The following is a 23,500-nucleotide window of genomic DNA, read 5'->3' on the forward strand; positions in this document are numbered from 1 at the left end:
GAAGATCAAAAATATGAACAATAAAATGGCAATAAATGCATATCTATCAACAATTTAATCTGAACAACAAAACTGACTAAGAAGCAGAACTGAAACAGCACCATAAATACAGAGAACGTTTGACAGTTGTTGGATAGCAGGAGCATTAGGGTGTGGGTGAAATACATGAAGGAATTAAAAAAGTACAAATTGGTAGTTACAGAATAGTCATGGGAATGTAAATTACAGCATAGGGACTGGAGTAGTCAAAGAACACATATGCAGGACCTATGGACATGGATAACGGTGTGGGGATTATCTGAGGGAGTGTGGGGGGACTTGCTGGAGGGAGATAAAGTGGAAAAAATTAGAAAAACAAACAGCATAAAGTATAATTAAAAACAAAAGATAACTAAGATTAAGATTAGGCTATCTATAATTTTTCTCAGCTCTAGAACTGTGAAATTTTTAAAATCATTAATTGTTTTCAGTGTACTATAACCACATTAGATGTGTTGCTGGTCTAAAAAAAACAATTCATCTCTTCTAATATCTCAATAAGTTACTGAGGCCAGAAACTTGAGATGAATAATATTTTATAAATTTTTTTTTCACAATTACCAGTGGAACTCATTACTGTGAGACCTTTAGGGATAAACTAGAGAAGGGCTGGGTCCATTGCCGATAGCTTCACCTTTTTGCCAAGATTCACGTTCTCCATCTTTGCCTTCAGCAGCTTCATTTTATTCATAGTTATTGAATTTTCAATTATCTGTTGCCCAGAAGGAGAAGGCTCAATTTCTTCATCTTCATCAGTACATAAATTATATACAGAACCACCACTACAAAAAAAAAAACAAAACAAACAAACCAACAATAATTATGTGCCTGACACCTTCCCAATGACTAAAAATACTGCATGTGCAATAGAAACTATAGATGCTGCTAATGATAAAAAATAAATCCACCTTGCCAATGTGAATTCAAGGCAAATGTCTTTTAAAAATATATTTTAGGAGAAAAAAATAAATGGAGATAAATATCATACTCTAGCCCTACTAAAAGTACTGCTAAGCTTTTCTGATGTCACTATACCATAAATAAAGGTCTTTTGGCTATATAACTCCCACAGAAGCAAAATCCCTTTCCACAAAAATGATCTTATTTCATTTTATCAGCCAAGGCAAACCAGACCACAAGCTGATCAAATCTCCATTATCCAGAATGAAAAAAAAATTGACACTGAAGTCCTGATTTTTATTCATTCTGAGGGGATTCTCACAAAGAAAAAAGGAGGGGGGACTCATACACAAGTGTCACCAGAACATTTTCTGTTCTTGAAGGATAACTACAAAATAATACAGATAACGTAAGAATTTTTGCAGTGTGTTTAGAAATGTAACCACCTAGAATAGCACAGATTTTAAATGAAAAAACTGCAAGTAATTAATGACACAAATTGTTAAATATGTTAAACATTTCAATTATTGATTAATCATCATACTATTTGTTCATATCTTAACATAATTATTATTTGGGGCCTCTTTTCTTTGCATCATGCAACCGTACTTATCACACTGCCTTCGTATTTATACTTAAATGTCTATTTTTCCCTCTTTTTCTACCATATGTATAAGTTGAAAGCAGTTATTTGACTTTTTTATCTTTCTAGTCTTAGCACCTGTCACAATGCTTAGCACATAGTGAAAAATGTTTGCTAAACTGAACACAAATGTTACTGAAATTCAATTGTTTCAATAATGAGAAAAGTAAAGCAGTAAGAGTTTTAAAAAAAAAATTGGCGAATGACTAAAATTTTAAATAGAGCAGAAAAAGAATATGTGTCAATCATTGTAGAAAGTTCACTTATATCTATGTTGGAAGGATAGAGCAGAAAAGACAAAGGACTCATGGATATGGACAACAGTGTGGTGACTCTGGAGTGGAGGGGAGTGAATGGAAGTGGAACAGAGTATAAGGGGGAAAATGGGAATGGAAAAAATACAATGAAAATAAACAAAAAACAAAATTTTAAATGGAACATCTCACCGTAATAAAATTGCCTCACAAAAATAGAACATGAGAACACATAAATATCACTATTGCTCAGTACTGTCAACTTTGGATTTGTAAATATAAGACAAAATTCAGATCTGTATAAGGATATTTATTATACTGTGGATCCTTAAGTAAAGAAAGAATAACTCCTTTTATTTACTTGTATAATAAAAATTAGGGAGTATAAAAATTATATTTTGATATCTCCAACATGATTCAATTTTATATGGCCTTTCATCTCATTATGAAGAAACTGTAAACTCAATGTATGTGTTTCTAGTCTCCAGAAGATAGTTTTATACATTTGTTTTATGTCTTTAAAATTATTCAGTTGAACTGCAAATAGTGTACAGTATTTTCTGAAATAACTATGGTGGGTGTCCTGTACTTAAGTCTTGGCTATGTGGTAATAAATAAATAAATTTTAAAGTCTTGGCTATGTGGTAATAATAAATAAATTTTAAAGTCTTGGCTATGTGGTAATAATAAATTTTAAAACCGCAAAAAAAAAACAAACCCAAAAATAGAACATGAAAATGAGCACTGTGTATGTCCTCCTTGGAGAAGTGTCTGTTCAGGTCCGTTGCCCCTTTTTTAATTGGATTGTTTGTCTTCCTGGTGTGAAGTCATGTGAGTTCTCTATATATTTTGGAGATCAAACCCTTGTCCAAGGTATCATTGGCAAATATGTTTTCCCATAGAGTTGGTCCCCTTTCCATTCTGTTGTTTTTCTTAGCCACGCAGAAGCTTTTTAGTTTGACGTAGTCCCATTTATTTATTCTTTCCTTGTCCTAAGGGATTTATCAGTGAAAATATTTCTCCATAGGATATTTGAAATTTTCCTGCCTTTGTTCTCCTCCAGGACTTCAATGGTGTCTTGACTTATATTTAACTCCAGTTTTTATCCATCTTGAATTTATTTTTATGGTTGGTGTAAGTTGGTGGTCTAGTTTCATTTTTTTGCACATACTTGCCCAGATCTCCCAACACCATATAATGAAGAGGTTATTTTTCTTCATTTTACATTCCTGTCCCCTTTGTTAAATATTAACTGACCACAGAGACATGGGTTTATTTCTGGGCTCTCTATTCTGTTCCATTGGTCTATGTGTCTGTTCTTGTGCCAGTACCAGACTGCGTTGATTACAGTGGCCTTGTCATATACTTTGGTGTCAGGTATTGTGATTTCTCCTACTTTGTTCTTCTTTCTCAAAATTGCTGAAGCTATGAAAAAATGCTCAACATCACTAGCCATTAGAGGGATGCAAATTAAAACCATAATGAGATACTGCTACACAATGGTAAGAATGGGCATCATTAATAAATCAACAAACAAGTGCTGGTGAGGTTGTGGAGAAAAGGGAACCCGAGTACATTGCTGCTGGGAATGCAGACTGGTGCAGCCACTGTGGAAAACAGTTTGGAATTTCTTCAAAAAACTAAAAATGGAACTGCCTTTCAACCCAGCGATTCTACTGCTGGGATTATACCCTAAGAATCCCAAAACACCAATTCAAAAATACCTATGCACCCCAATGTTCATAGCAGCACAATTTACAATAGCCAAGTGTTGGAATCAACCTAAGTGCCCATCAGTAAATGAATGGATCAAAAAATTATCGTACATTTACACAATGGAATACTACACATCAGAAAAAAAGAAGGAACTCCTAGCCTTCATAACAGAAGGATGTAATTGCAGAGCATTATGCTAAGTGAAATAAGCCAGGCAGTGAAAGGCAAATAACATATGATCTCACCTATCAGAGGAACCTAATCAAGAAAACAAACAAATGAGCAAAATAGAGTCACGGACTTGGAAATAAAGAACAAACTTACAGTGCCAGATGGGTTGAGGTAGGGAATAATGAGGGAAAGAAGGGGCAGGGGAGAGCCAAGGAACACGAATAGAGGACTCATAGACACAGGCAATGGCAGGGTGGATTGACTGTGGGAGTCAGGGCAATGGGGTAGGGGAGAGAAATGGGGGAAAATGCGGGACAACTGTAACTAAGCAACAATTTAAAAAAAGCATAAAAATAAAATAAAAAAGAAGCTAAAAAATGAAAATAGACTATAATCAAAATATGTTTCTAAGTGGTTTATTTACTAGCCAAGCAAGAAAATCTGTTCACCAACACAGAATTAATGGAACCATGTGTGATTACAGTACTTGAAATGTGTCCAGAAATAAACAAACTTTTTTAAAGACTACTCCTTTGGCAAGAACAACTTCTCGAACAGTTAACAAAATTGGAAGCAACATCAATAGTTAATTAAAAAATAAGGCAAGTTATTTGGAGTTGTTTTCCTGGCTTTTGATGAGTCAACACAAGTTAATGATACTGTTCAGGTGTTTTTATTTATTTGGGGCATCAATACCAAGTTTGAAGAGATTAAATAGCTAGACACTTTGAAGAGTCTGTATAAAACAACTAAAGAATATTTTTACGCTGTCCTGTGTGGTTCAGTTGGTTGGGCATTGCCCAGGAAACTGAAAGGTCATGGGTTCAATTCCTGGTCAGGGCACATACCTAGGTTGAACTTTTGGTCCCTGGTCAGGACATGTACAAAATGCAACCAATGAACGTTTTCCCCTCACATCAATGTTTCTCTCCCTCCCATTCTCTCTCCCTTCCCCTCTCTCTAAAACCACTAACTATGTACTTGGGTGATGGTTTTAAAAAAGATAAAAATTAAATTAATAAAATTTTACAAGGTACCTCAATTTCTTTTTTATTTTTTTTAATCATTCCGATACGTTTGTCTCCATCTACCCTCCACCATGCTCCACTGCCCAGCCCACCCCACCTCCCCGCCTCATTCTTCGCCACCTTCACTTAGTCCATGTGTCCTTCACATGTGTTTCTTGATCTGACCTTTCCCCTTCCCCTTGCCACGACCACCGCCCTCCCTCCTGTCCCTGTCAGATTCCTCTTTCTTTCAATGTTGCTGGTTATATTCTCCTTCCCTGCTTGTTTGCAGAATAGGTTCCATTTACAGGTGAGATCATATGGTATTTGTCTTTCACCCCCTGGCTTATTTCACTTAGCATAATGCTCTCCAGTTCCATTCATGGATTGCAAAGGGTAGTAGCTCTTTCTTTATTTCTGCTGTGTAGTATTCCATTGTGTAAATGTACCATAGTTTTTTGATCCACTCATTTTTGATCAACTTAGGTTGCTTCCGACACTTGGCTATTATAAATTGTGCTGCTATGAACATTGGGGTGTGTAGGTTCTTTTGAATTGGTGTTTTGGGATTCTTAGGGTACTGTTGCACTGCATGGTGGCTATAGGAGGCCCGCCGCCATGGGGGGAGGGGTGCCACAGAGAGTGCAGCGCTCCCTGAAACCTGAGGGAAACGGGCCGGGGACAGCTGAGGTGGGAGCAGAGCTTTGAAACCCACAGAACCCGTCCCGCGGTTGTCACGGGTGAGGGGGACAAACAAAACATTGCAAACACTTCTCTGCTTGCCGGGAGAGCAGATGGGGGCACTTCTCTCTCACTGGAGAAAGTCGTGACACATCCCTCTAGTGGGGAAGGCCTCGTTGCCCCTTGTTCCAAGGCTTTTATTGAAAATCTTATCAGTGGGTATGTAACAGGAATGCATACGTTATCTCATAACATCAGTATGGTAAGTTTCACAGTGAATATATGATGCTTTTAACAAGACAAGTGACAGGAGTACACTGATTTACATGGATGGGTCCAAGAGGAGACTAGAATCAACAATAGAGACTATAGATAAGGGGAAAGTAGACTTAAAAGTGCCTTAAAGATACAGGGTAAGAGGTGTAAATAAAGCAAATGTCTTAACGATACCAGGTAAGGGGTGTAAATAAAGCAAGTATCTTAACAATGTAAGGTAAATAAAGGTCCTTCACAGCATGAGCTGACCAGAGATCTGAAGGAGGAACAGAGCACACTCTAAAGAATTTACTTTTAGGACTGATTACCCCAGGACCCACCAGGTATGATCTAGGGCTGTTTTTCCTACACTGCTTCAAGCCTGAGCCATGCGAGGGGAGGGAGCCACCAAGGGTTAAGGAGACTGCTTCTTGGCTGCAACGAGGACTCCAGCCATGACCAAGCCAAGCCAAGAGGTGCAGGGGCTTTTCTGCCCCTTCTCCATGTCCCCAATTTCTTATCGCCTGCCAAAATCGGCCAACACCTGTCTTAGGTTGCCCTTTCCTTGAGGGGTCTTACCCATGATTGGCTAATTGACCATCCATGACAAAGCAGAGAGGCAGGGGCCTGCCAGAGGGGGACAGGCCAAGTCTCCTCAGGAGCCTGTTTTCCAAGGCCTCCTGATTGTTTCCAGCACTGGGGTCCTCCAAACTTTTGGCAGGGTTAAGCTCCTGAAATCAGGCCGGGCGTGTCCCAACAGACTACAGTGCCAGCAGTGGAATTACTGGGTCAAAAGGCAGTTCCATTTTTAGATTTTTAAGGAAATTCCACACTGTTTTTCACAGTGGCTGCAACGGTGTAGTAGGACTCCCTTTTCTCCGCAGCCTCGCCAGCACCTGTTGTTTGTTGATTTATTTGTGATGGACATTCGGACTGGTGTGAAGTGGTATCTCATTGTGGTTTTAATTTGCACTTTTCTGATGGCTAGCGATGATGTTCTCTGGGCCCTGTGTATGTCCTCCTTGGAGAAGTGTCTGTTCAGGTCCTTTGCCCGTTTTTTAATTGGATTGTTTGTCTTCCTGGAGTGGAGTTATGTGAGTTCTTTTTATATTTTGGAGATCAAACCCCTGTCTGATGTATCATTGGCAAATATATCATCCCATGTGGTTGGTTCCCTTGTCATTATGCTGATGTTTTCTTTAGCCGTGCAGAAGCTTCTTATCTTGAGTGCCACTTGTTTATTATTTCCTTTATATCCCTTGCTCTGGGGACATATCGGTGAAAATATTGCTGTGTGGGATATCTGAGAGTTTCCTGCCTATGATCTCCTCTAGGACTCTTACAGTGTCACGACTTACATTTAAGTCTTTTATCCATCTTGAGTTTCTATTTGTGTATGGTGTCAGTTGGTGGTCGAATTCCATTTTTTTGCAAGTAGCTGTCCAGCTCTCCCAACATTTGTGGAAGAGGCTATTTTTACTCTATTTTATGGTACTGCCCATTTTGTCAAATATTAATTGACCGTAGGGACTTGGGTTTGTTTCTGGGCTCTCAATTCTGCGCCATTATCTACATGTCTGTTCTTATGCCAGTATCAGACTGCCTTGATTACAGGGGCCTTGTAATACAGTTTGATGTCAGGTATTGTGATCCCTCCTACTTTGTTCTTATTTCTCAAAATTGCTGTGGATATTTGGGATCATTTATGCTTCCATCTAAATTTTTTAAGTGTTTCTTCTGTGTCTGTGAAATAAGTCATTGGTATTTTAATGGGGATTGCATTGAATCTATAAATTGCTTTGGATAGTATGGACATTTTGATGGTGTTAATTCTTCCAATCCATGAACACGGTATACACTTTCATTTATTTGTGTCTTCCTTAATTTCCTTCTTCAGTGTTGTGTAGTTTTCAGAACACAGGTCTTTTACGTCCTTGGTTAAGTTTATTCCTAGGTACTTGATTTTTCTTGTTGCCATAGCAAAGGGGATATTCTTCCTGATTTCTGATTCTGATATTTCAATTTCAGTGTACAAAGACGCCTTCAATTTCTGAATGTTGACTTTGTATCCCACTGTGTTGCCCAATTCACTTATTAGGTCGAGTCATTTTTTGGTGGAGTCTACAGGGTTTTCTATGCACACTATCATGTCATCTGCAAGCAATGGTAGTTTTACTTCCTCCTTTCCCATTTGGTTGCCTTTTATTTCTTTTACTTGTCTGACCGCTGTGGCTAGGACTTCCAATACTATGTTGAAGACAAGTGGTGAAAGCGGACGTCCCTTGTCTTGTTCCCGACCTTAGTGGGAAAGCTTTTAGTTTTTTCCCATTGAGTATGATGTTGGCTGTAGGTTTTTCATACATGACCTTTATTATGTTGAGGTATGCCCCCTTTATTCCCACTCTGCTGAGTGTTCTTAGCATAAATGGGTGCTGTACCTTATCAAATGCTTTTTCTTTTTTTTTTTATTATCCTTTTTATATTTATTTATTTTTTTAATTTTATTTTAATTTATTTTTTCAAACGCCCACCACTTTCCCTTGCCCCCTCCCTCCTTCCCTCCCTCAGCTCTTCCCCTTTGGTTTTGTCCATGAGTCCTTGCTATATGTTCCTTGACTTTCCCCTTCCTTTCCTTGTCCCCCCCCCCCTCCCTCCTTCCCTCTTGTATCTATTGATATGATCATGTGGTTTTTGTCTTTCCTTTCGTTTATGTGATGTATCACATTTATTGATTTCTGAATATTGAACCATCCCTGCATCCCTGGGATGAATCCCACTTGATCATGGTGGACAATCCTTTTAATGTGTTGCTGGATGCAGTTTGTCAATATTTTGTTGAGGATTTTAGCGTCTATGTTCATCAGCCATATTGGCCTGTAGTTCTCTTTCTTTGTTGTGTCTTTATCTGGTTTTGGGGTTAGGATGATGCTGGCCTCATAAAAAGAGTTTGGGAGCCTTCCCTCCTCTTGGATTTTTTGGAATAGTCTGAGAAGGACAGGGGTCAACTCTTCCTTAAATGTTTTGTAAAATTCTCCTGTGCAAGCGACCGGTTCAGGGCTTCCGTGTGCTGGGAGTTTTTGGATTACTGCTTCAGTTTCACCGGCTGCTGTCGGTCTGTTCAGACTTTCTGCTTCTTCTTCATTCCATGTTGGAAGGTTACATTTTTCTAGAAATTTGTCCATTTCATCGAAGTTTCCAAATTTCTTAGCATAGAATTGTTCATAGTAATTTCTTACAATCCTTTGTAATTTCTGTGGTATCAGTTGTTATTTCTCCTCTTTCACTTCTGATATTATGTATTTGGGTCCTCTCCATTTTTTTCTCGATGAGTGTGCTTAAAGGCTTGTCGATTTTGTTTATCTTTTCAAAGAACCAGCTCCTGGATTGGTTGATCCTTTGAATTGTTCTTTTCATCTCTATGCCATTCAATTCTGCTCTGATCTGGATTATTTCCTTTCTTCTACTGGCTCTGGGCTTTGTTTGTTGTTGTTTCTCCAGTTCTTGAAGCTGGAGGGTTAGGTTGTTTATTGGAAATGTTTCTATCTTTTTTTGGTAGGCCCGTATTGCTATGAACTTCCCTCTCAGGACTGCCTTTGCTGTGTCCTATAGGTTTTGGACTGTTGTGTGTTCATTTCCATTTGTTTCCAGAAACTTTTTGACTTCTTTGAGCTCATTATTGACCCATTCATTGTTTAATAGCATGCTATTCAGTGTCCATGAGTTTTTTCCTGAGGTTGCTTTCTTGTTTCCAGCCCTTGTGCTCTGAGAAAATGCCTGTTATGATTTCGATTTTCCTGAATTTGTTGAGGCTTTTTTTGTGTCCCACTATGTGGTCTATCTTTGAAACTGTTCCATGTACATTTGAAAAGAATGTGTATTTTTCTTCTTTGGGATGAAAGATTCTATATATGTCAGTTAAGTCCATGTGATCTGATGTGCCGTTCTTTCCACAATATTCTTGTTGATGTTGTGTTTGGAAGATCTATCTATTTTTGACAGCGGGGTGTTAAAATCCCCTACACTCACTGTGTTGCTGTCTATATCTTTCTTGAAGTCCTCCAAGATTTTCCTTATATATTGGGGTGCTCCTGTGTTGTGTGCACATACATGTACAATGTTTATGTCTTCTTGATGGAGTCTTCCTTTGAATATTATAAAGTGTCCTTCTGGATCTCTTTTTGTGTCCATTGTTTTGAACTCTATTTTGTCTGATATAAGTATTGCTACCCGTGCTTCTTTTTCCTGTCCATTTGCTTGGAATATTTTTTTCCATGCCTTTACTTTCAGTCTGTGTAGGTCCTATGTTCTGAGGTGGGTGTCTTGTAGGCAGCATATGTGCGGTTCATGTTTTGCAATCCATTCAGCTAGCCTTTGTCTTTTGATTGGGGCATTTAATCCATTTACATTTAAAGTTATTATTGATAGGTACTTATTCATTTTTTTCTTTTTGTATCTGTGTTCCTCTCTTTCTCAGTCTTTTTCTTCATCTTGTTAACGCAGTCCCTTTAGCATATCTTATAGTGCTGGTTTGGTGGAGGTGCATCCTTTTAGCCTTCTTTTGTCTGGGAAACTCCTTACTTTGCCTTCCATTTTACTTGAGAGCCTTGCTGGGTAGAGTTGTCTTGGCTGCAGGCCCTTGCTTTTCAGCCCTTGGAATATTTCTTGCCATTCCCTTCTGGCTTGTAGTGTTTCTGTTGAAAAGCCAACTGCTGGCCATATTGGTGCTCCCTTGTATGTTACTACCTGTTTATCCCTTGCTGCCTTTAGGATTCTCTCTTTGTCTTCGATATTTGCCATTGTAATGATGATGTGTCTTGGACTGGGCCTCGTCAGGTTCCTCTTGAATGGGACCCTCTGTGCTTCCTGGACTTGTGTGACTTTTTCTCTCCTCCAGTTTGGGATGTTTTCCATCATTAGTTTTTCAAACAGGTTCTCTATCCCTTGTTCTTCTTTTCCTTCTGGTATCCCTATTATACGGATATTATTATGTTTCAGGTTGTGCTGCATTTCCCTCAATGCATCTTCATTCTTTCTGAGACTTTTTTCAATCTCTTGCTCTTTCTGGGAGCTTTTTTCTACCTGTCCTCCTGCTCATTGATTCGATCCTCTGCTTCATTGAGCCTGCTTTTGATTCCTTCTACTGTGTTCTTCAATTCAGAAATTGTATTCTTCATTTCCCCTTGCCTCTTATTGATAGTTTCTATGTCTTTTCTCATGCTGATATAGTTTGCAGTAAGTTCCTCATAGTTTCCCTGTAGTTTTTTGTAATTCTCTTTGAGCTCACTGAGCTTCCTTAGAACTGCTGTTTTGAACTCAGTATCTGATAGTTTACTTGCCTCTATTTCATTTAGTTCTCTTTGTGGGGGTTCCTCCTTTCCCTTTGACTGGGGGGTGTTTCTTTTTCTTCCCACTTTTTGTGAGACTCTTCTTTTTTTGCTCCTGCTTCTTAAATGGATCTGTCTTGACTTCCTGTCGTGTGAACTTCTCCAGTAGGAGACCGCTTCTTTTCTTTTCTTTTTCTCTTTCTTTCTTTTTCCCTCCTTTTTTCCCTCCCTCCCTCCCTTCCTTCCTTCCTTCCCCTCCCTTCCTCCCTCCCTCCCTTCCTTCCTCTTTCTTTCCTTTCTGCATCTGCCTCTGATGAAGTCAGATGTTGACCCCATCTGACCTTAGGCAGTCTTTAAGAGACTTCCAGAAATCTACAGTCTATGTCTGTCTCCTCCAGTTGTTAATCCAGTTGTCACTCTGCCCCCAGCAGTCAGGGCCGGGCAGAGTTCCTCTTGTGGTTGGGGCTATTGGTCCTTTCATGCTGCTGCCGCTCAGGCGAGTGGTCTCCCTGAGTAAGGTGGCAGCTGCCGTGTGGGGTAGGAGTCAGCACCAGGACCCCACCGGCCACCTTCTCAGTCCTCTCCCCAAAACCCCCCTCCCAAGTCTCTTCAGGCGGCTCCAGCCCACTCTGCTCCTGCCTCCGCAGGAGCCCAGGGTAAGTGCCTACCACTACAAATTATTGCCTTGGCCCTTTAAACGGCTCCTTGCATCTCCAGGTGCCTGTCTCTGGCAGAGAGCACTGCTATGCTTTTCACAGCTGGCGGTTGTCTGTGTGCTTTTTGGGCTCTGGTGCTGTAGGCTGGAGATCCGCACTTATGGTTTAGACCCTGCTCTTCTCAGGGGGGTCCAACTAGCCGTTTCAGTAGCCCTCTGGCGCTGTCGTCGTGGCCGCCCAGCCCACCTTCTCGAGCCCCTACCGCACTCCTTACCAGTTAGGTTGTGTTAAAGCCCATTCCTCTGTCTGTCCGAGGTGTTAAGGCTCCTCTCTCACTATTGTTCAGTTGTTTTCCAGGTGATTTCTTCACAATTCAGTTGTAATCACAGGTTGGTCCTGGGATGAGGTCAGTGTGACTTCCACTCACTGCTCTGCCGTCTTGAATCTGGTACCTCTATTCTTATAGTTCTACAGCTTCCTTCTTTAAAAAAGGGTATATTCAAAGAAGTTGCTAAAACACTGATTTAGTACAACTTGAAGTGATATCTGCTATTACGGATGGAATAAAATTATTGGAACACAAAAGCAAAAAGCTTGTTGAACAAATTTACAAAGTTTTTGTAATGAAATGTAAGGTGTTTAAATCCTATGGTTACTCAGCAGGTATTCTGTGGACAATATTTGAATCTATTATGTGTTACTGCACCGTTGGTGTTAATGGTAAACTTGATTTGTGTCCTGGACCTAAGCAACAATTCAATGGCTTGAGAGTAGTAGTTTAATTGTGTATTTTTAGCTCCGGGTTGACACAGAATTTTTCTGATGAAAAGAAACTACCCTGAAGATGGAGGTATAGGTAAACACAGCTTGCCTCCTCACACAAACACAGGAAAAATTACAAATAAATTACAAAACAACTATCATCCAGAATTGTCAGAAAATCAAGTGGTAAGGAAGTCCCCACAACCAAGGAATAAAAGAAGTCACATTTCTTCAGACAGGTTGGAGAGGTGGAGATGTGGAGATATGGAATGGGCAGTCCCACACCCATATGTTTTGCATAAAAATCAGGAGGGATACCTCGGGAGTGAGGTATCCCAGCCCTAGAACAGACTACCCAGCCCAGTGTTCCACTACAAGGAATATAAGTCCCCGTATCTTCTGGCTGTAAAAACTAGTGGGGGTTGGGGCAGCAGATGAAACCGAGGGACTCTAAGGTGTCTCATCTTAAAGGGCCCACAATGGTCTTAGGACTTACATAGACTCACTCCCTCTAGCTCCAGCTCTAGTGCAGTAGCTAGAAGGGCAGCTTGGCATACAGGGAGAAACTGAAGTGTCTAGCATCAGAACAAGTGCCAGGGAACAGCTTCTTCCCAGACAAAACTCCAGGCCCAGTGTCTTTTCAGAGCCCTCTCCCACACAGAGCCAGAGTGGCAATACTGTATCTGAGGCTCCATCATCCTGGTTCACATGGTTTGCCTTGCCCTGGCAATACTTAAGGCTCTGCCCCATCCAACTTACATATGGACTTTTCTACAATAGGCCATGCTACTAAGAGAGGAAGTCAACACAGCTCTATCTAGTACATAGAAACAAACACAGGGAAGCTTCCAAAATGAGGAGACAAAGAAATATGGTCCAAATGAAAGAAAAGAACTAAACAAAATGGAGATGCAATCTATCAGAGTACAAAACACTGATTATTAGGATGGTCAAGGAGCTCATTGGGTACATTAACAGCATAAAAAAGACCCAGGCAGAAATGAAGGTTATACTAGGTAAAATAAAGAAAAATTTAGAGAATCAACAGCAGAGCAGATGAAGCTGAGAATCAAATCAATAATTTGGAACATAAGCATGAAAACAAATTCATTCAGAGTAACAAGAACAAAAAGAATCCAAAAAACATGAGTAGGATATGGAGCCTCTGGAAAAATTTCAAGCATACCAACATTTGCATCATGGAGATGCCAGAAGGAGTAGAGGTAGAGCAAGAAATTGAAAACTTATTTGAAAAATACTAAAAGAAAGCTTCCCTTATTTGGTGAAGGAAATAGACATGCAAGTCCAGGAAACAGAGAGAGTCCAAAACAAGATGGACACAAAGAGGATAACACCAAGACACATCATGAATAAAATGCCAAAGGTTAAAGATAAATAGAGAATCTTAAGAGCATCAAGAGAAAAGCAGATAGTTTACTACAAAGGAGTTCCCATAAGACTGTGAGCTGATTTCTCAAAGGAAAATGCAGGGTAGAAGGAATTGGCAACAAGTATTCAAAGTGATGAAAAGCAAGGACCTACAACCTACATTATGCTGTCTAGCAAAGCTATTATTTAGAATGGAAGGGCAGCTAAAGGGCTTCCCAGGCAAGGTAAAGCTGAAGGAGTTCATCACTAAGCCATTATTATATAAAATGTAACGGGATTTATTGAAGAAAAAGAAGACCAAAATTATGAGCATTTAAATGGCAATAAATTCACAAGTATCAACAATCAAATCTAAAAAATCAAAGAACAGGAGAGAGAAAGATGGCGGAGGAGTGAATGGGAGTCACGCTGACCTCCTCCTCCCAAGACCAAATGGGAATTGTGACTAAATAATGGAGTAATCACCTGGAAAACAGTGGAATTATAGTGGGAGAGGAGCCTTGGAGACGCAGACAGGAAGTGGATTCGACTCTCACACATCCCAACAGGTGAGAAGTGCGGTGGAGGCTCAAGAGGGTAGGCTGGGTGCCCACGGGCAATAGCACCAGTGGGACATTAAAACGGCCGGTGAGCTCCCCCCCGAGAAGAACGGGGTCTGAATCATAAACAGGGACCTCTAAACTACAGCAGCTAAAACCAAAAAATACACACAAAACACAACCTGGAAAAGCTTGGGGGCGCTCTCTGCCAGAGACAGGTGGCTGGGGATGCAAAGAGACATTTAGAGGGCCCACGCAAAAATTTCAATGGCAGCCACCCTCCTTGATCTCTGGGTAGAGGCAGCAGCAGGGTGGGCTAGTGCCTGGGAAAAGACTGGTGAGGAAAACTTTGAGAAGAGAACCGAGATGGTGGCCGGTGGAGCCCCGGTGATAACGCACCTCCCACTCTACAGCTATCATCTCACTCAGGCATAAGGGAATCAATTAACCTGACTTTTGTGTGCTCCGCACACAGCATGTGCGTGTGTAAACTGGGGGACTAAGTGCAGACTGGCTGGGAGAGCCCTGAGGAAAGACTGGAGATGGAGGTGTTGGGGAAAGAATGGGAGTAGGAACCAGGGAGTCCTGACTACCTCCCAGTTCCATAGTCTCCATTCTGGGCAGGCAAAGCACACCCCAAAATAGGCAGAAGCGGGGTGCGCATGAACCCGACTGCCCGCCATTGAAACGCAGTTCACACAGGTGGTGGATCCTTGGCAGAAGGGGTAACAGAACTGCCCAAAGACCCCTGAGGATAGACTGGAAATGGAGGCGCTGGGGAAATAATGGGAGGAGGAACTGGGGAGTCCCGACTCCCTCACTGTTCCGTAGTCTCCATTGTGGGCTGGAAAGGCGCGCACCCAAAGAGGCAGAAGGGGGCGCGCACAAATCAGACTGCCCACGATTGAAACGCAGTCTGCACAGGTGGTGGATCCTTGGCCAAAGGGGTCACAGAACTGCCCAGAGACCTCTGAGGAGAAGCTGAAATGGAGGCGTTGGGGAAAGAACGGGAGGAGGAACTGGGGAGGCCCGACTCCTCCTTTCAATAGTCTCCATTGTGTGGGAAGAGGCCACACCCCCAAAGAGCCAAAAGCCGAAAGGCACACAATAACACCCCAAAACCACCCAGTGCAGGTGCGCGCACTTGTGCCAAGTGGCCGGTCACGGTTGTTGAGTGTGTGTGTGGACCCGCGCAGGCTGGCGAGGGCTCGCACGGGCTGGCAAGGCCTCCCACAGGTTGGCACCGTTATGGCCTGTGAGGGAGTGCGCAGAGCGGCGAGGGCAGGCATAAATTGACCCGCCTGGCCCGCGATTGCGGAGCGGCTCACAGAATTAGTAGATCCCGGGCAGATGGGGTCACAAAGCTGCCCAGAGTCCCTGGAGAAGAGACCGGAGACAGGATTAACCAGAGAGTCCTGGAGCTGACTTCCTCCCATTTCCATAGTCTCCATTTGGCGAGGGCAAGCAACACACCCAAAGAGCCAAAAGCAGTGAAAGCACACAACAGAAGACCCTAAACTGACCAGTGCCGGGGTGCCCGCAGGCCAGGGGGCCAGACAAGTATGCGAGGTAGCGAAAAAGCCCCTGGGCTGGGGCAAGCACGCGCGAGCCCAGGCAGGCGGGGGATCCTGCCTTACAGGGGAGCACGATCAAGGAGCCGGCGTCAGAGTGCAGAGCGATCCACAGGAATAGTCCATCCCTGACCTAAGGGGTCACAGAGCTGCCCCAAGCAGGAGTCAGACACAGACAGTAGACTCCTGGAAGACTCAAACAAATGACCCAAGGTCATATAGGGTCAACAACTGACATCACCAGAGGCAGGCCCAGAAAGAAAAGTAAAGGGAAAAATAAATGAATAAAAGACCCACCTACTACCATAGAAGTTTAATCCACAAAGTCAGGAAATCTAGACGGCCCAATTGAAGCAGAAGCAAAAATAAATAAATGAATAAATAAATAAATGAATAGCTTAACAGACTCCCACAAAAATGGAAAGAAAAAGAAGTTCCCCCCCAAATGAGTGGAAAAGGGGACTCCCCACAGAGAGAGCTAAATGAAATACAGGCAAGGGAACTATCAGACATTGAATTCAAAACAATGGTTCTAAGGAAGCTCAATGAGCCCAGCCAGCTCAAAGATAACTATGAGAAACTGCAGAGAAACTATCAGGATCTTACAGCAAACTATATCAGCCTGGAAAAGGACATAGAAACTATCAAGAAGACACAAGAGGATATGAAGAATACCATTTCTGAATTGAAGAACACAGCAGAAGAAATCCAAAGCAGGCTGGATGAAGCTGAGGATCGAATCAGTGAGATGGAGGACAAGGGAGAAAAAAGCTCCCAGAAAGAGCAAGAGATTGAAAAAAGTCTCAGAAAGAATGAAGATGCATTGAGGGAAATGCAGCACAACCTGAAACATAATAATATCCGTATAATAGGGATACCAGAAGGAAAAGAAGAACAAGGGATAGAGAACTTGTTTGAAAAACTAATGATGGAAAACATCCCAAACTGGAGGAGAGAAAAAGTCACACAAGTCCAGGAAGCACAGAGGGTCCCATTCAAGAGGAACCTGACGAGGCCCAGTCCAAGACACACCATCATTACAATGGCAAATATCGAAGACAAAGAGAGAATCCTAAAGGCAGCAAGGGATAAACAGGTAGTAACATACAAGGGAGCACCAATATGGCCAGCAGTTGGCTTTTCAACAGAAACACTACAAGCCAGAAGGGAATGGCAACAAATATTCCAAGTCATGAAAAGCAAGGGCCTACAACCAAGGCTGCTCCACCCAACAAGGCTCTCAATTAAAATAGAAGGGGAAATACGGAGTTTCCCAGACAAAAGAAGGCTAAAAGAATACATCTCTACCAAACCAGCACTCCAAGATACGCTCAAGGGACTTGTTTAAGAAGAGGAAGGAGAAGAGTGAGAAAGAGAAAAACACAGGTACAAAGAGAAAAAATGAGTAAGTTCCTATCAGTAATAACTCTCAATGTAAACGGACTAAATGCCCCAGTAAAGAGACACAGGGTAGCTGAATGGATAAGAAAACATAACCCACACATATGCTGCCTACAAAAGAACCACCTCAGAGCAAGAGACCTACACAGATTGAAAGTAAAGGGATGGAAAAAAAATATTCCAGCAAATGGGCAAGAGAAAAAGGCCGGGGTTGCCATACTTGTATCAGACAAAGTAGATTTCAAAACAAAGGCCATAAAAAGAGACCCACAGGGGCACTTTATCATACTTAAAGGAAGAATCCATCAAGAAGACATGACCATTGTAAAGTTATATGCTCCCAATATAGGAGCCCCCAAGTTAATAAGGAAATTGTTGGATGACTTCCAAAAAGATATAGACACCAACACACTGATAGTAGGGGATTTCAACACCCCACTGTCAAAAATGGACAGATCTTCCAAACAAAACATTAATAAACATATTGGGGCGCTGAATGACACACTGAATCAAATAGACTTAACTGACATATATAGAACCTTACATCCCAAAGAAGAAAAATGCACATTCTTTTCAAATGCTCATGGCAGTTTTTCAAAACAGACCACATGATAGGACACAAAGCAAGCCTCAGCAAATTCAGGAAAATTGAAATAATACCAAACTTTTTCTCAGACCACAAGGCCTTGAAACTGGAAATCAACCTCAAAGAGAAACTTCGAAAACTTGCAAACGCATGGAGACTGAACAGTAGACTCTTAAACAATGAATGGGTCAATAATGAGATAAGAGAAGAAATCAAAAAATTTCTGGAAACAAAAGAAAATGAACAGACAACAGTCCAAAACCTATGGGACACCGCAAAGGGGGTTCTGAGAGGGAAATTCATAGCAATACAAAAAGATAGCAATACAATATAAAAAATGTTTCTATCTAAAAAAGATAGAAACATTTCAAATACAAGACCTAACACTACAACTTCAAGAATTGGAGAAACAACAAATAAATCCCAGAGCAAGTAGAAGGAAGGAAATAGCCAAGATGAGAGCAGAACTGAATGACATAGAGACGAAAAGAACAATTCAAAGGACCAACCAATCCAGAAGCTGGTTCTTTGAAAAGATAAATAAAATTAACAAGCCTTTAAGCAGACTCATCAAGAAAAAAAGGGAGAGGACCCAAATTAATAATATCAGAAATGAAAGAGGAGAAATAACAACTGATACCACAAAAATACAAAGGATTGTCAGAAACTACTATGAGCAATTATATGCCAAGAAATTTGAAGACCTAGATGAAATGGACAAATTTTTAGAAAAGTATAATCTTCCAACACTGAAGGAGGAAGAAACAGAAAGCTTGAACAGACCGATAACAGCTGGGGAAATTGAAGCAGTAATCAAGAAAGTCCCGGCACACAAAAGCCCAGGGCCGGACGGTTTCCCAGGAGAATGTTACAAAACATTTAAGGAAGAGCTAACCCCTGTCCTTCTCAGACTATTCCAAAAAATCAAGAGGAGGGGAGACTCACAGACTCTTTTTATGAGGCCAGCATCACCCCAATCCCAACACCAGATAAAGACCTTACAAAGAAAGAAAACTACAGGCCAGTTTCGCTGATGAACATAGATGCTAAAATCCTCAACAAAATATTGGCAAACCGCATCCAGCAACACATTCGAAAGATTATCCACCGTGATCAAGTGGGATTCATCCCAGGGATGCAGGGATGGTTCAATGTACCCAAGTCAATAAACGTAATACATCACATAAATAAAGGAAAAGACAAAAACCACATTATCACCTCGATAGACGCAGAAAAAGCATTCGATAAGGTACAGCACTCATTTATGATCAAAACACTCAGCAAAATGGGAATAAATTGGGGCATTCCTCAACGTAACAAAGGCCATGTATGAAAAGCGTACACCCAACATCATACTCAAAATCCGAAAACTAAAAGCTTTCCCCTAAGATCGGAAACATGACACGGATGTCCGCTTTCACCACTTCTATTCAACATAGTATTGGAAGTCCTAGCCACAGCGGTCAGACAAGAAAAAGAAATAAAAGACATCCAAGTAGGAAAGGAGGAAGTAAAACTATCATTGCTTGCAGATGACATGATAGTGTACATAGAAAACCCTGCAGACACCACCATAAATCTACTCAACCTAATAAGTGAATTTGGCAAACCAGCAGGATACAAAGTCAATATTCAGAAATCAAAGGCATTTTTGTACACCAGTAATGAAATAGAAGAAGAAGAAATCAGAAAAAAAAATCATTCAATATAGCAACAAGAAAACCAAAGTACCTAGGAATAAATTTAACCAAGTAGGTAAAAGACCTCTATGCAGAAACTCTACAACATTGAAGAAAGAAATTAAGGAAGACACAAATAAATGGAAGCATACACCATGCTCATGGATTGGAAGAATTAATATTCTCAAAATGTCCATACTACCCAAAGCAATTTATAGATTCAACGCAATCCCTATTAAGATACCAATGACGTATTTCACAGAAATAGAACAGACATTTCAAAAATTTATATGGAACCATAAACTACCCCGAATAGCCACAGCACTTTTGAGAAAGAAACACAAAGTACGAGGGATCACAATACCGGACATCAAACCCTACTACAAAGCCACCATACTGAAAACAATCTGGTACTGGCACAAGAACAGACCCATAGACCAGTGGAACAGAATAGAAAGCCCAGAAATAAGCCCAGGTCTCTATGGGCATCTAATATTTGACAAAGGGGGCAGAAGCATAAAATCGAGCAATAAGAGCCTCTTCAACAAATGGTGTTGGGAGAGCTGGACGGCTACATGCAAAAAATTGAAATTGGATCATCAGCTAACACCATTCACAAAAATAAACTCAAGATGGATAAAAGACTTAAATAGAAGTCGCAACACCATCAAAGTCCTAGAGGAGAACATTGGCAGGAAACTCTCAGATGTCCCACGCAGCAGTTTTTTCACTGATATGTCCCCTGAAGCAAGGGACATCAAGGAAAGAATAAACAAGTGGGACCTCATAAAAATAAGAAGCTTCTGTACGGCTAAAGGAAACGTCAGCAAAATTAAAAGGGAGCCAGCTGTATGGGAAAATATGTTCGCTAATGATACATCAGATAGAGGTTTGATCTCCAAGATATATAAAGGACTCACTTGACTCTAGTCCAATATGATAAATGATCCAATCAAAAAATGGGCAAAGGACCTGGGCAGACGCTTTTCCAAGGAGGAGATACAGAGGGCCCAGAGGCACTTGAAAGGATGCTCAGCATCACTAGCCATCAGAGAAATGCAGATCAAAACCACCATGAGGTACCACCTCACACCGGTCAGAATGGCCATCATAAACAGATCCACAAACAACAGGTGCTGGCGAGGCTGTGGAGAAAAGGGAACCCTAGTACACTGTTGGTGGGAATGCTGACTGGTGCTGCCATTGTGGAAAGGAGTGTGGAATTTCCTCAAAAAGCTGAAAATGGAACTGCCTTTTAATCCAGTGATTCCCCTGCTGGGACTATACCCTAAGAATCCCAAAACGCCAATTCAAAAGAACCTATGCACCCCAATGTTCATAGCAGCACAATGTACAATAACCAAGTGTTGGAAGCAACGTAAATGCCCGTCAGTAGATGATTGGATCAAAAAATTATGGTACATTTACACAATGGAATACTACGCAGCAGAAAGAAAAAGAACTACTAAACTTTGCGACAGCATGGATGGAACTAGAGAGCATTATGCTAAGCGAAATAAGCCAGGGGGCAGAAGACAAGTACCATATGATCTCACCTATAAATGGAACCTAACCAACAATACAAAGATGCAAGGAAAATAAGACTAGCAACACTGAAAGGAAAAGAAACCAACAGAGACAAGAGGGAAGGAGGGAGGGAAGGTGGGGAAAAGGAAGGGAAGGGGAAAGTCAAGGAATATATAGCAAGGATTCATGGACAAAACCAAAGGGGAAGAGCTGAGGGAGGGAGAGAGGGGGCAAGGAAAAGCGTTTGGGGGTTGGCAGAGACAAATATATTTGAAAACATAAATAAATTTTAAAAAATAAACAAATAATCAAAGAACATGTATGAATGACATATGATCATGGACAACAGTGCAGGAAATGACTGTGGCAATCGGGGATGGGATGAGTGGATGTGGGCATAGGGGGAAAAGTTTGTGACAAGTATAATAGAAAAACAATAAAAATTATAAAAAAGAACAAAATTTGATTTTTAAAATTTAAAAAATAAAAAAGAAACTAATCCAATAAGCAGAACAACAAAAGAATCATAAATATGGAGATCATCTTTAGGATTATCCATTGGGAGGGGGAAAGGGGAGAATGGGGCAAAGATGTAGGGATTAAGAAGTACAAATTGGTAGGGATAGAATAGACAGGGGATGCTAAGAACAGCATAGGAAATGGACAAGCCAAAGGACTTATATGCATGACCCATGGACATGAAATAAGTGGGGAGGGAATGCTGGAAGGGATGGGGGGTACTGGGTTGAGGGAGGCAAAGGGGGAAAAATTGGGACAATTGTAATAGTATAATCAATGGATTATTTTGGAGAAAAAAAAAAAAAGAAAAGAACTGCCCTCAACTGCTAATATCAAACACTGAATGCTTTTGAAATTGGCTTTTGCTGTGGATTTGATAATGTTCCTTAGTGAATTCCACCTAAAATTACAAGGCAAAAGAGTACTTTTGTGAGAAACTTATACTGCAGTAATGCCATTTTGACTAGTTGTCAAAATGTAATCACATGTAATGTCATGCTTTCAAAAGTTAGAAACTTAAGCGAGATCTCCATTCCCACACATTTGCAGCAGACATTTTTTGAACTCACAGTATACTCCCAGCAGTATTTTTATACCTCACTGTAAATTGATAGAAATATCCATATTTAAAAATCTATTAAAATATGTCATTGAGGAGCTCCATCTATCTTCAGTTGAAAATAATCTGCAGTGTAAACAACATATTAAAGGTAAACAGCAACAAAAAACTCTAATAGAATTCTATAAACACCTTCCAAGTGATCAATATGCTCTATTAAAATCACATACTCATGAACTATTAGTATTGGTAGTAGCTATCTTTGTGAAAAGAAATTTTCCAAGATAAAACACATAAAATCTCATTTCTGATCAATATTAAACAAATGAACTTTTGCAACTGATTTTGCAAATTAGATAGGCAACATCTAATTTTTTACCCAAAATATCACTCCCACAAAAAATAATTCCCATTACTAGACCTGAATCACACACACACATGCATACTCACATACTCAATTATCATTCTTATATAATGAATGTCAGTAAAAATCTTCTGAAAATTTTTTTCTCTCTGTTATATAAATACCCACACCTGATTTTGTCTCTTAGCCTAAAAGCCCGAAAATAGTAATTATCTGGCTTTTCACTGAAAAGTTTGCTGCCTCCTGTTGTAGCATAGGGAAGATAAATTTCCTTCAAGGTATGACCAAAAAATTATTTCTGTTCCCTTTGCTCATGCAATCTATTTCTTGTCCAATTCTAGTAGGTGAATAGAAAAAAAAGAAAAATTTTAGTAATTACCTTGAGGGGAACAATAACACAATAGAAGTTGGCTGAGGAAAAATTGGAGTAAAAGGAGGAAATGGCATTTCAAACAAAGGGAAACAGACATACAAAAAACATGGCATAACTAAAGAAACCTGAAAAAACGATGATGACAGGTAGTAAAGGGCCTTTGAGCTAGCACACAGAGAGACTGTATAAAGAAATTTGACTCATGGTCCAAGTGAGAGACACTGGATTAAGGCTGCAGCTCTCATTGCTCTCCCTTCTTAACTTCAAGCCCAAATGTTTATGCCACATTTGTAGTGCTAAGTAGGTCCCGACACACTAGAGTTAACCTGAAACCCATATAATTTTATTAATTAATGTCACCCCAATAAATTCAATAAAGTAGAAAAACTATATAGTCATTACCCATTTATTACAGTTTGCTCTCCTTCTTCCACAAAGAAACCTAATCTTTCTTCCACATAACAACCTGTGGTGGGCAGAATCCTAAAGGAATCCCAATGATTCCCAATCTCTGATGCTCTCATCCTATATACTCTCCTGCCCTTCAGTGTGGGCATAACCTGTGGTTTACATGTAGCCAACAGG

The 23,500-nt window shown here is 40.6% G+C and overlaps 1 protein-coding gene across 1 annotated transcript in view; it reads right to left on the reverse strand.

Annotated features, from left to right (window-relative positions):
- Positions 1 to 23,500, reverse strand: part of ZFAND4 (zinc finger AN1-type containing 4) — a 105,036-nt gene that overhangs the window by 75,644 nt on the left and 5,892 nt on the right. The window contains 1 exon segment of the mRNA XM_054576892.1: positions 674 to 824. Coding sequence (XP_054432867.1) covers positions 674 to 824 — 151 coding nt within the window.

Source organism: Pteronotus mesoamericanus, unplaced genomic scaffold (assembly GCF_021234165.1).
Source record: "Pteronotus mesoamericanus isolate MK-2021 breed Mesoamerican mustached bat unplaced genomic scaffold, CSHL_Meso_final contig_35, whole genome shotgun sequence".
Taxonomy (NCBI): Eukaryota; Metazoa; Chordata; class Mammalia; order Chiroptera; family Mormoopidae; genus Pteronotus; species Pteronotus mesoamericanus.